Raw genomic sequence first — 13,706 nt, 5'->3', positions numbered from 1 at the left:
CTGTCCCAGGGCACTTTTCAAGAAAGAGTTAAGAGATTCAGACCCCCACAGCTGGACCTTTCTGCAAGCAGGGACAATGCACTATTTTTGTTTTGCAAACGTTTTCTTTGTCAAGGGGGCTTGAAAGGTGGACGCATTGTCCTTTCCATTGCCCAAAGAACTATTGTATGCAGTTCTGCCTATTCCCCTAATGAGGAAGGTGCTACAGAAAGTGCAGAGCAGGGATTGAAAGTACTGTAGTGGTGCCCTGCTCAAAGAGATGTTCATGTTTTCCTCTCCTCTCAGTTGATGGTTCAGGACCCTTGGAGGGTTCTAACCTTTTCCTATCCACTCAGGTGTGCTTTCCCGCAACAATAAAGTGTTCGGGCCAGCTATAGCTGGGTCTATGCCAGGTGAGAGGGAATGTTGCACAGCTACGGGCTATTCGTTGGAGGTGGCTGAGTTTATTCAGTAGCCTAGATGTCTGATTAGAGCTTTTAGGAGGCCATACTTAAAGGGTTTGGTGTCTCTGGTGTCTAGACTGCTAAAGAGCTTTTTAGGTCGAGCGTTAGCGTTTGGCCTGCTGTATACTTTTAATTTACTATAGAGTGAGTTTCAGCTTTTCCATTGGTTAGTTGCAGTGTCCTTCAAAATTCCTTGCTTGCTAGTGGTCAGTTCTGCCTCTTTGTCCTGCCTTTTTTCACTTTGGGAGCAGCACAAAGTACTGTGTAATTACGCTATGTCCTTCTTATCTCTTCTGTAAGGGACTTTTTTGGCATTTGCCTGTTTCACCTCAACAGTGTGGGTGCTTGTTCAGTTACTCCTCCCCACCAGCTCCCTCTGTAAACATAAACCAACAGCAGAGGGGGACTTTTCCAGGGCCAGCTCACCCTCACTCTCTTCCTTTTGTTATTTTCAGTCTGTGTGGCAGTAAAAGTCCAGTCAGTAATTTACAATGCTATGAGCTCTAACTCGAGCAAACACAAGACTATTGAATCATGCCAGGGACATTCACACATTTCACAGAGGCATTTGCATTTTCGGAGAAACTGGTCTCACATTTGCTCAAGTTAGAGCTATTAGCTTTTCTTCCGATGGCATTCTGCCTGTATGCCCGGCAGTAAGCAAGCAAGGGGTTTTAGAAATCAGGAGCTTTAGTTGGCTCCATTGAGCTGAAGCTTCTCTCCTACAAAGAGGCCTATGTGAAGGTAAGAGCAGCTCATACAGTACAGCTGTGTGAAAACCCACCTGGCATACTTTGCGGCAGCCATTGGTGAGCCACAGCTGCACTCAGCTTAATGCATGGGTTGCATTTACAGAGATTTTAGCTTAAAAAAATGCAGTTCCTTGCACCAAGCCCTCAGGCGTGAATTTGAACCCCACCCAAAGGATTTGCCACGCACATAACCTTTCAGTTCACCTAGGAGCCAAAATATGCATTTTTCATTTCTAGAAGCTTTGTTCGATCCCTTCCAGTGCCAACGACTTTGATATTAACAGTGCTGCAGGGCTATTTTCTATGGAAACGCTCCTTTGTCAGCCTGAATAATCCAGTGTGAGGGCACTAAACACTTGGATGCCATCCGGAGAAATGATTCCTTTGAACTCTACGCTGAAAGTGCTCACCCTTCAGCTATGGAAAAATGTTGACTGTAGGAAGTGAAAATAAGTAAAGGCAAAATTCAAGGGGGAACGGCGCGACTCTGATCTAGCCAATAAACGGAATAACAAGTTGGTAGGACTGCTATCATTTTGAGAAATGTTGAGCCTGGTTATACCACAGCATTTCACAGGAATTTCTAATAATATAGTGACATAGCTGTAAAGTAAAGGAGGGAATGCTTTGCATGCAGGTTAGCGTCGTGGTCCTCGGATAAGGGCGAGGCATGGATGTTGGCTATGTTTTTGGATAATTGTCTTTAGAGATCTTTGAGATTTCTTTACCTTCCATATCCAAAGTACAGACGTGCAAAATTGTGTGATGTTCTTTTCACAAAATTCTATGAAGCTTGTAAAATTACAATTTCAGAACGTAATGTAGTTCGCTGTATCTTCCATGAAGTATCTTGCATGACTTTTCAAGTGCACCCTGAGCTGGACTGAAAATCAAAACCTACTTTGGCAAAAATGCTGAAACTTTCCAGCTCTCTTCGTCTCCTTGTGCCGTTTCTTTCCATCCATCTATTCTCTTTCTACTCTTCTCTCTATTCTCCCTTGAACCATTTCTCTGTCCCCTCCTACCCTAGCCTACCCCTTCCCTTGTTTACAAAACCTACAAGTAGTTCAGAATAGAACAGTTTGCATTGTTTTTAGTGCACCATGTACAACTTGTGATGCTCCTATCCAGCAACTGCACTGATTGCCAAGCGAGCGCCGTATTGAAGTCCTGTTACATGGTATATAAGGCACTTACAGGTGTGTTCCCTGCCCGATTAAGAAGATACTGTCCTGCAGATAATCTCCTCACGATGCCCAAGTTCTGTTAGTCAAGGATTGGCGACTGCTGAATTTTTTTAGGGTTGCGCACGCAGGAGATATAGCCTGCTGTAATCTCTGTGGGCTTTTAACCACTCCCACCGCACGCCCATCAGTTTTGTTGGCTCACGGGCTTGCCTTTTAAAAATCGCTTGATTTCATTTGTGAAAGCCATTTATAAATCATGCCTTTTCCAAGGTTTAGCCCTCCTCGAGAGCACCGGCCACCTACTGAAAACATACAAGGCTCCATGTTTTTTGCATGGCTTCTGGACTACCTTTTTCTTTTTATTTCCTACCCAGCGTAATCTCGCTGGGCAGTAGTTGAGTGCTTTGCATGACATCGACCCTGTTACAATAATAATTGCCGATATGTTTGACTGCGAGCAAACTTCTGTTTCCTTTTGTGTGCTCCTTCACGCTCATGGCGTGGCGCTTTAAATCGGCTTGGTTATGTAAAACTGTATTACTTTTCATTTTCAACTTATGTGGCAATAAAAGTCCTGTTTGGAATTTCCAATTCTAATAGCTCTAAGTCGAGCAAATGCGAGACCTATTGCATTGCAAATACTTGTTTCATCTATTCATTGACCGGTCCCCACATCAGATAAACCACTGGTGCTTCAAGGATTTAAAAATGCCTTTGGATTCACTAAGTTCAGTAGATCTGAGTTGTATGTCTTTTAAGGTGTTATTTCTGGTGGCAATCACATCAAGAAGAGGAATTAAGGAACTAGGGCCTCTGTTGTGGTCAGCGCTATATTTAAGAATTTTACCAGACAAAGTAATTCTGAGCCCTAGTCCCTTTTTTGTCCAAAATGCCCCTCCTGCTTTTGACCGTACATTTGACCTGGCATAGCCAGTCTATGTGCCTTCTCCGGCTTCTTAGGAAGAGGAGGAGGACTGCGTAGCCTTGATGGAAGTAGGGCTAGATTGATTTGTCCTTTGGCAAAGATAGATTATTTATTAGTCATGTTTGTTTCATCAGAGAACGTAATGAAGCCTATTTCTACAATGAACAGGCACTGAAGCAAGTCACAGTAGTTTAATATGAGAAGCAAGAGAGAGGTGTCTAAATGCAGATACAAGGGAGACCAACGAGAGGTTTTACGGCCTCCTGGGCAGCATTTAGGGGTGCTTCGATGTGACAGTTATAAAGCAGCCACGTGGTCTTCACCTCACACTCACATAGAAAGCGCTAGAGGCTGCAGTTGGGGTTTAGTGTGTCAATGCCTTTTGTTTCTGCAGTGCTGGGTGTAGCCTTGGAATGATAGTGAAGTTCATAAACTTCATTGAAACTGCAGATGGTTGAAGTGTTTTGTTGTCGGAGTGAGATGAAGCCGAAGAGCGCTCTGGTGTCCGGTCACTAGGGAAAGACAGTGCTGAGGGAGGTAATGGTCCTGTCACTTACCCGTAAGCTTAATTTCTCCATTTCCCGGGCCTCCCTGAACTCCCTGTGCCATGGGAGGCTCTTGCACCTGGACTGACCTTTGGCTGAGGCCGCTCGGTGCTCCTCCGACGGATATGGCACCTTGTTTATGTTATTTCATCTCCGTCCTGAATGACTCACAGTATTCTAAGAAACTCATTTGCTTGGGCCCTGTCTTGACCTTCCCAGGTGGTGTCAGAAGGAACCTCTGACGCCCAAGGATGGAGAGATGGGAGAGTAAGGTGGGAGGCTGCGGTTCCTGGAAATAGTCCACTGGCAATAAACACACTCAGAGACTGTGGCGGCCGGCAGCTTTGGGAGGGGGGCGGGCGAGGCACACACAGACAGACTCATTCTTTCACACACAGACACGCACGCACGCTCATCCATTAACAACACTCATTCCATTCAAACATGCACGCACACACCAAACATTCATTTTACAAGATCACACATTTTCATTCTTTCACACACGCACGCACACACATCCATTAACAACATTCATTCCATTCAAACATGCACGCACGCACCAAACATTCATTTTACAAGATCACACACATTCATTCTTTCGCACACACACGCACATCCATTAACAACACTCATTCCATTCAAACATGCACGCACGCACCAAACATTCATTTTACAAGATCACACACATTCATTCTTTCACATACATGCATGCACGCACGCACATCCATGAACAACACTCATAACACTCAAACATGCACGCGCGCACCAAACATTCAATGTAAAACATAACACACATACATACACACACACACTTACCTTTACCCTCCAGGTCCCAGGAGGGTTGGGACTGCTGCCTTCCCTCATTGGCTGACCTGGGGCCAGCCAATGAGGGAAGGCAGCAGTCCCAGCCGCGTCACAGAGTGGGATGGGGTCAGTGAGACTGCTGACCCCACCCCACTCTGTGACAAATTGTCACTGATTGACACTCGCCCTGGCCACTTCAGGGCTTAAACCTGAAGCGCCCAGGGCGAGTGTCAATGGGTGACACTTTCCTCGTCACCCAGGGGAGGGCCTCGAGGCACCTTTGCTGGGCCGAGGAGGTCACGCCCATAGGAGCTGTGATCTCCTCAGCCCAGCAAAGTTCAGCTCAGGCACTCAGGAGTCTGCGCAAATCGTGCATGTCTGCTCCTGGCTGCCTGACCTGAACATGAAAAGTGTCTGTCAGGCTGACCTTTGTTCAGCCTGACAGACACTGTTCATGGGGTGGGGGGGGCGTGGCCCCTGCGCCCTAAAGGACAGGCCGCCACTGCTCAGAGAAAGCCCGGCATGCAGTTCTCCTTCTTCAAGAAACAGCTAACATGCTGCCACCCACCAGTACGATTACAACTGAAACTACTTTACAGAATCAGCGCTGCAGTCCTTATGGAAGTGGAGTGTGGGGCCTAGCAGCAACAAAAAATATACAGAATGGGACAGATCCCCAACAGAACATCTGCGCCCGCAGTTCTGAAAAGTTCTAAGTGTGCACAAAATCTGACTCAAACATGGGAGCGGAGCAGAATCGGAAGGAGTTTCCCTGTTGCCCATTTGTGCAGAAGAACATCTGTAAATTCTGGAGCCACAGGAAGCAAATTGACCAAAATGACCTCCACTACCAGGTCCTGGGAGAGCAAGTATCAAAACACATCAAGAATCTCTGGAAATCGACCTCACAACCCAAAAATCCCCTGCACTTCCCCCCATAGCAGCTCCCAGGAAAATCTTAAAACAGGAGACCGCAAGCAGGAGGAGGGGCTTCCTGGGGATGTAGATGAGACCTACGGGCAACAGTGCCCAATGCCCAGGTGACATGCTGGGACAATACAACAGATTGCAATGCTACAGATCACTGGGACAAACTTTAATCTCACAGAATAACAAACTGACTGTCGTGAAAGACCCAAAGAACAGACAACTGCTCCCTAACCCCAGCCACAGAGTAGGTGACTATGGAGTAAATTAAAGCCTAGCCAACACAGAAAAGACACAAACCCAAAAAGGATACAATTTGTCTACAGTGTGACTTGGGAGATGTAGAGAGTGAAAAGTTCTTTCTCCTACAATACCTGCCTACAGAAACATTTGGAGCAGCTATGTTCTCCAAGACAAAACAAGCCTTTGTGAATGTAAACAACTGCATAATTCTAGGAGACCCACCAGACTAAGCAGAGAAAAGAGAGAATTGTGGTAATACATATCATCAATAAAAAATGTTCATCAAACATAGACTTCAAAAAATACTGGACTCTGATTCATCCGGTACGTCAGTTTATAATATTGGGTATAGTTTACGTTTACTTTGGCAACACTTGTGTGACTTGTCAAGCCAATAGAGTATGTGTTTTGTATTGTATTAAATTGGATGGTACTGGAATAGCCTGGAAATCATCACCTCTCGTACCTAATTCAAGAAGCAGTGTAATAGACAGGAACACAGTCTCAGATCTGAATGCTGTGTAGTTGGTAACAGCAACTGGCCCTTCTTTGTCATCTCTGTTCAGTATCCACATTCGTGGCCTGTGCAGACTTGCCCACTCACTCCAGTCAGTGGATGAATGTATTTGTGTGCAGCCAGTCTCTGGAGTGCAGATTGTTAAGCAGCAAAGAGTGTTCTTACCACTTACCATTTGTGGTATCTTCTGTGCAGGATGAGATGTGATTCTGATTTGGAGTATGACTGAGCCTGGGCTATTCTGCTTTGGGCTTGGTGAAGGCTGGCATGTGTTTTGGTGAGCTCTATATTCCTCCTCACACAGCTTGCATTGCCAATACCTAAGTTTCAGCAGCAGCTCGCTGAGGTTACAGGGGGCAGGGCAGGGTGGCACGTGCCACGGGTGGGAGGGGGTGGAGAAATTTTAATTAAAAAATACAAATAATAAAAACGTACCTCCACGCCACTTCTCGCCGCACTGCTCCTCTTCCATCCTGCAGACAGGCACGGGCTTCCAGCCTGCCCTGCGCCAAATAGGACTGGCTGGGAGCAGGTAGACTGGGAGTCTGTGCAGGCTCTTTCCAGCCCGGCAACAGTTGCTGGGCTGGAGACAGCCTTCTGCGCATGGATGTTTGACCGGCCTGCGACAGCTGGCCAAACATACATGCGTAGTGACCCTCACTGCTCATCACCCCATGGCCCCGCCACTTTCACAAGGAAGGGACAATAAACTTAGTTTATTGTCCCTTCCTTGTGAAAGGTTTGCAGCTTCTGCTGCTGGCGGGGGGAGCGACGCTCCTCCACCCTAATGGAGGAGCCACCTCTGCTAAGTTTGAATATTCTGATCACACGTGTGATGCCGATGCACATCATCGCTAGCTGATCCAGACTCCGGTCTGCAATGCCATCCTTCAGTCCAGTTCAAATGTCACTGGACTACTGGAATTGAATCAACAGTGCAGATGGAGGTAGGGGCATAAGAAGTGTAACTAAGAATCATGTGTAGGAGGTGGATCTCTGCAACTAAGGCTGAACCCTAATATATGTGACCTAGAATCACACTGCCCTCACTCATGCAGGAGGATCCTGCATGTAAAACAGACACATCTAGCATTGGTCACTCCTGAAGTGAGGTGGACACCCCTCTGTGAGTACTGAACGCCCATTTGCAGGCCTGACATTTTTGATATTCGCTCCTTCCAGAGGAGAGGAGTGAGCTAACAGAACATCCACAAACAGCTGAAAAGTAAACTATTCTTCCCAAACCTGCCAGAGAGCTAAGACAGGATAGGCCTGGCATGCCTCGGTGCCTGGAAGCAGTTGATTGAACATTTATCATTATACACGGTTGTTCACTCACACTTGCGCTTTAGTATATTCCCAGCTAGGCGAGTGAATAACGTGCACAGCTAGCGCCTCAGAGTGCAAGACGTGTGCGGCCTATGAATTTAATATCACGTGCTGGATGGGGCGAGAGTTTGGGTGTAGCAAGCCTGTTGTGCTCGACCTGCACAGCTAATGTGTTCCTCTGGGACTGTACTGCTACCTTCTAAGGCTATGAATTGCCCAGCCCTGCTATATGAAGAAACCTGCTGAGAGCCCAAGGACCAACTGAAAAGGTTAAACAATTAAATTCATGTTTTCTATGGTCTGTTTGCAAAAAGAATGTGTTTTTGAAATATATGTTGTATGGACTTTATTAATTATACAGCGGGTATCCCTTTCCAAGATCCTCCTTTGCTGACCTGATTTTCCCGGTGTTCATGTAGAGGTCATGCTTATGGTGTATGAATCATGCGAAATAAAATAGTGGATTCATGGACCTGCTAAACAGAGCTTGGAAGAATTTATAGGTTACAGTTTTCTGTTCAGGCAGAGTTGACTCAGCTTATCATCCCTCTTATGTTAATTAAATGGGAAATAATACGATCTGGGCTTTTAGACTTTGTTGAATTAGTGATCTGTCAGAGGCCAGTTACCATTATTAACAGGCTGATGTAAGGCAGGTTTTACAAGGGAAATGTTTCTTCCGCACTGAGTAGTGCAGCTTCTTGTTGAAAAAAAAGTGCACAAGACCCTACTTTCAGAAATCTAAATTAATTGTAGAAACATAGAACCTGAATGTCAAAACACTGTGTATTGTATATGTAGAAGGGTTAATGCAGTTACGTTGGTTCTTGGAGGATCAAACCCTGCCACCACACAGCCAGTGCGATGTTGGGCATGCTGACTGATAGCGGCTTGGCCCTAGCCCACCTAAAGCAGACCAGCGCTTTAACCGATTGTTAGTAGATAATTCATAGGCCTACCTAGATTTGGAAATCTACTCACATTATCCTAAGGTCCAAATTTGACCTTTTGGTTACTACAGTGTACAAGGGCCCATTAAATGATGGGCAATGGCCTATAAGCCACAGAGCTGCCATTGCTGCTAAGTGTTGTTCTCAGTGAGGTGCTCAGAGTTAATCTTCCCCAAGTAGAGCAGAAAAATCCATTATCCATAAAACACATAGCTCTGGCTCCTATTACCATAGAAAATTGTACTGATCGTGGCTCTTCACCTGCCAGTTTCTTGCTGCTCCTAATCCACCTGCTGGCGCTCCTCCTTTTTCTTCTTCCTCCGGGTCCTTTTTCTGGCCATTATTCTGGCACTGATCCTCTTCTTGAACTTGGTTCTTCCCCTGGTCTTCTTCGTCTTCCTGGTCCACTTTGTCCTTCTGGTCCTAGCCCTTCTGGCCTTGTTCTGCCTATTCCTTGTCCTCCTGCTCCACTTGGTCCTGGTTCTTCTGGTCCTCGTCTTGTTCTGCCTATTCTTTGTCCTCCTGATGGACTTGGTCCTAGCCCTTCTGGTCCTGGTCTTGTTCTGCCTATTCTTTGTCCTCCTGCTGGACTTGGTCGTAGTCCTTCTGGTCCTGGTCTGTCTATTCCTGGATCTCCTGGTCCTAGGTGTCCTGGGTCTCCTGATCCTCAACCTCCGGGCCTTTTGATCCTCCTGCTGCTTCTGGTCCTGGATGTCTTGGTCTTATTCATTCTGGTTCTCCTATTGCTCATTCTCCTGGTTCTTCTAGTGTTTCCGGCCCTTCCCCTCTTCATTACTCATCTTATTCAACCTCCCTCTAGTTTGTCTCCACCTCCTCCAGAACCACCTTTCCCCTCCTGCACCCACCTCTCCAACTACCCCCTGAGGAGCTGGTACTGCATTCCCGACTGATATTTTTAGCCATTATCTAGATTTGAATGCTCAGAGAGGCAGCAGAGAACAGAAAAGAGGGCTTAGTAGGGACCCATTTCAAAACTGGTTTCAGGACCTACTTATACTTGCTACCTACTTAAATCACTGGCATCAAGGCCTTACTAATGGTGGAGTCTGTGCCATATCAACGCTAATGACAAAAAATAATGTAACTTAACGAAAGATATAACATAGCATAACATTTGTTACTCTCTTCCTTTAAAAACCTCTTTCAAAAGCAATTGCTCTAAACTGTATGGTTTTATGTTTGGCAACATTCTTCCGGACATACTCCATAAAATTCCAGTCATTTTAAATGTTTGTCCTGTTAGTCTACTATAAAATGTCCTCGGTTGGCGAGGACACCTTCATAACTTTAGCCTCTACTGTATGTTAGAGAAGACCCCACGATCACGTGAGATAGACCCTTACTATACTGTTGCGGGACTCCTGAGGTGGAAACACTCAGCAGGGGGTCTTTGGGGCTGTACAGGTGGGTAGTGGTGCTGTGCAGAATTTGGGGGCACACAGAGGTCTATTCTGGGAGAACTTCAAGCAATGTGACTTACCCAATAGAATATACAGCCCATCCTGTCATTACCCATGTCTGCATGCTTTTATGTTTTGTGTCAGGTACTTATTTATGGTAACCTTGTGCTGATCAGAGTAGGGCGCTCCTGTACTCCGTCCGCCGTGTGTTCTCTGCTGCTCTGACGTGGTCGTAGGTCTGTGACTCTTCGTGTGACCTGACACACTTTCATTTACCTCTGTAGGGTTGACCTGTGGAGGCGCCCCCAGCACGTCCTAGTGTCACCTTCATAAAGGGGCCGAGAGACACCACTACACTGATGCAGTACACCTGCGCCTTGTAACAGCAGGATGACCAGCATCCGCAGGGACAGGTGGTCGTGCGTACTCCAAGCAGGCGGACTCTGCGTACACACGGGCGCCATGGAGAACTTGCTCGTAGCCGGAGTCCTCGTCTCCATGATGCTGATGCCGAGTCCGGCGGGCGCAGAGAAGCTCTTCCACAGCCGGGATCACTCCGATATCGAGCTTCAGTCCCTGCCCCGAGCAAAGGCCGTCATGACCCCAGAGGAGGCAGAGGTAAGAGACCCGCCAAGACCAGGCAGCAAAGGGTCAACTAATTCCACTTTCATGTGTTGTTCGTAGCTACAGATGGATTACATAAATTTGTTTGTAGTATTTTCGAGTGTGTGCTTTTAAAAATATGAACACAAATATTTACTCTTTGCCAAGTGGACGTTGAGTTACAATAGTAAAAACACACTTCAGGGAAGCCTTGGGCTTGTGTGAAGTAAGAGCGCGTGTGGGCGCGCGCCCCTGCTTATGTGCATGTATGCACATATCTCCCCCTGCGTAAACATGAAGGCGCTGGTGTTGCTGTGATAGCACTTTTCTCGAAATTGTTACCATTTCAGCAAAATAATTTATCAAAGGAGTGACAGAATCGCCTCGAACTTTGTTTCCCGAGTACAAGGCCCTCATTAGCGTTTCCCTAATTTTGTTGCATGGAAAGCAGAGGCTCCTGCACCCAAATCCAGCAATTATGAGATTTACAGACCCAGGGAAGACCAGGTCCTTGTCCAGTGCTTCATCGCTGATTCGGAAAACACGTCTGCTGACCTTTTCTTCCTGCTCAGGGCAGGCGTACAGTCTCAGTGGGAGAGCCGGTAGGAGTTAGTCCAGGCCAGGACAGCGCAGGGGCAGTCCAGCGGAAGCAGCTCCCAGTCATGTGGTGCTGCGGGCGTGTGCAGACACACCCGGGCTTTGCAGCGCCTCTGATCTCCACTCTATGCCAGAGCAATTGCAGCTGTGGGGTGGGGTTAGGGGGGGAGGAGGGGGTTGCAGGCGCAAGTGGCGATCGAGGCACCTGCCAACAGTAGAGACTCTGGCCAGCTGAGGGAAGCTTCGGGCCAAATGTATGAAAACATTTCCCCATAGACACTGAATTGGTTTGATACATCTGGCCCTAAGTCTGTTCACCCCATGGCGGGTGATGGAGCGCGTGGGAGGCCTGTCTGCCCCGGGTCTTAGCAACTGGTCTGGCCAAAGATGTGGTTGGGTGTATGCTTGCGGCTGGACTCGCTGCGTGGAGGTACATGGGGATGCAAGGTAGGGGAGTCAGGTGCCCTGGTAAAGCCTGGGCCCGTTTAGGGGAAGTACTGTATGCTTTTGCATTCATGCTGCAAGGTTAGGAAAGGGCTGGACAGAGCTACTACCCTAGACCCTGCGGCAGTTTCACCAGGAGTGCATGGGCTCAGTGTCTCTCGGTCGGAATTATCAGGGCTGGTATTTGCGAGTTTGGTCATTCTGGGCCGGAGAAAACAGGCTGCTCAGAATGTCGGGAATGGAATCCCACTAGGGCACCACTGCAAGGTCCAAACCACTCAATAGTGTATCCGACATTCCCCAATACACATAACTAGGTTTTCATTCTCATGTAAAGAGTTTCGGGCATCATCAATCCCGGTCATTGCTGAGGTTTCACTGCTGTTATTAAAGCAAATCTACATCAGAGAGAAAGGGGTCACTCTGAGTACCAGTGAAATGCAGATTTTATGAATGTAGTTGTTTATAAAAATCTGAAAGAGTCTAAATCATAAATCTGTTATCAAAAAGGAATTGCAATTTTTGTCCATCACTGAGTTATTCAGTCAAGGCATAACGATGTGGAGTGTGAATATTTTGTCCAGAAAGTAGGCAGTGGCACGGCAGTAGGCCACATTATTATAGATGGTGGTGTAGCTATGAAGATTATTGTTGGGTTGAAAGTGTGCGCATGCGTGTTTTGAAAAAAAAGGTTTGTTCCTTTGTGTTTAAACTGCTGATGTCCATCTGATATTCCAGCCTGGAGGTACTTGCTTCCTGTACCTCTCAATGAAATGTGAATCTGGATGGAAAAAGTCTCCAAATCATTTTCTTTGCCTCGGTGCAGCATTTCCACATTTCATGTTTTGGCCATCTTGATGGCAACAGAAGCAGAAGCAGACTTTAGGAACCCAATCCTAAAATTAAACACTGGGTGCTGCAAATATACCACAAGCTTGGGGAAAGTTTTCAGTACTTATGTTTCTGGTGGCAGTTCCACTCTATCAGCATGGCATAGCGGGATTGCGGTAACAGTGTTTTGTTTCCGATGACGTTTCCCAGCCATGCCATCAGTGCTGTTGAGATGAATCTTTTGCCACACTCGCAGCTGGGTGGTCTGGACGTATTTCTCTAAATGAACTGTAAAATACTTTGTAACTTATATGCTTCTTCTTATTAAATATGCAGAGATGCAAGTTTGTTTCTAGGTAAAAGAAAAAAAAAATCACAGCGCCTAGCACTCTGGTTCATCTCTAGTAAACTATGTTTGCATCCAGCTCCTACTAGCAGTGAAACAGAGATCTGACCATGTGGATAGGAGAATACAGATCTTATTTTCCTGTTTACGGAGCCATAGTAGGGTGGACTCCAGTGGCAAAGGAACTGAATCACGACTGTTGGGGCCCAGTAGCCCTTTTGTGCCCTACAGGGCCCCGCACGTGGCCTGACACTCTTAGATTTAAAGGTGTATTATCTAGCCAATCCTCCCATTATGAGCATCGCAGCTAGGCCAAAAATGGAGAGAGCGCTAAATCGACAAGTTGTGACTGCAAATTCAGCTTTTCACTCAATTGCATAAATCTTTCTAATATGCTGTTTTTCTCTCCCCTGCACTTCCGCCTGTGATCTGCTCCCCACGTCTACATTTATTTATATCCTTCACGTTCTATATTGGTTTGTCTCTTCTGTTTCTTGTTCTTTCTACCGGTATTTTCTTTCACAATTTCCAACTATTTTCTGTCTTTTTCACTACTCTCCGTGACCACACCTTATTGTTTTCCTACTCACTTTACCTATTGTCTTTCCCTTTGTCTCTCTCTTCCTTTCTCTGTGTTTCCTTCTTCCTCCTCTCTTTGTCTCTCTCTCTCTCTCTCTCTCTCTATATATATATATATATGCAATCACTCACTCATTCTTTGTTCTTTTACCTTCGTATTTTGACCCCATTTCCCACGAGTTTCCGTTCTCTCTCTAATCTCTCTGCGGTTCCTCTTTTGCATCACCCTCCTTTCTCCCCATTCCCTCTGCCTTTCCCTCGAT

At 46.5% G+C, this 13,706-nt stretch overlaps 1 protein-coding gene across 1 annotated transcript in view; it reads left to right on the top strand.

Annotated features, from left to right (window-relative positions):
• LOC138245773 (matrix metalloproteinase-21-like) overlaps positions 1–13,706 on the top strand; it is a 126,164-nt gene that overhangs the window by 34,555 nt on the left and 77,903 nt on the right. The window contains exon 2 of the mRNA XM_069199665.1: positions 10,328–10,661. Coding sequence (XP_069055766.1) covers positions 10,434–10,661 — 228 coding nt within the window. The 5' untranslated portion in view covers positions 10,328–10,433. The remainder of the gene's footprint in view (positions 1–10,327; positions 10,662–13,706) is intronic.

This window comes from Pleurodeles waltl, chromosome 7 (assembly GCF_031143425.1).
Source record: "Pleurodeles waltl isolate 20211129_DDA chromosome 7, aPleWal1.hap1.20221129, whole genome shotgun sequence".
Classification (NCBI taxonomy): domain Eukaryota; kingdom Metazoa; phylum Chordata; class Amphibia; order Caudata; family Salamandridae; genus Pleurodeles; species Pleurodeles waltl.
The sequence above is the reverse complement of the archived record's forward strand: the minus strand, read 5'-3'. Positions and strand labels throughout refer to the sequence as shown.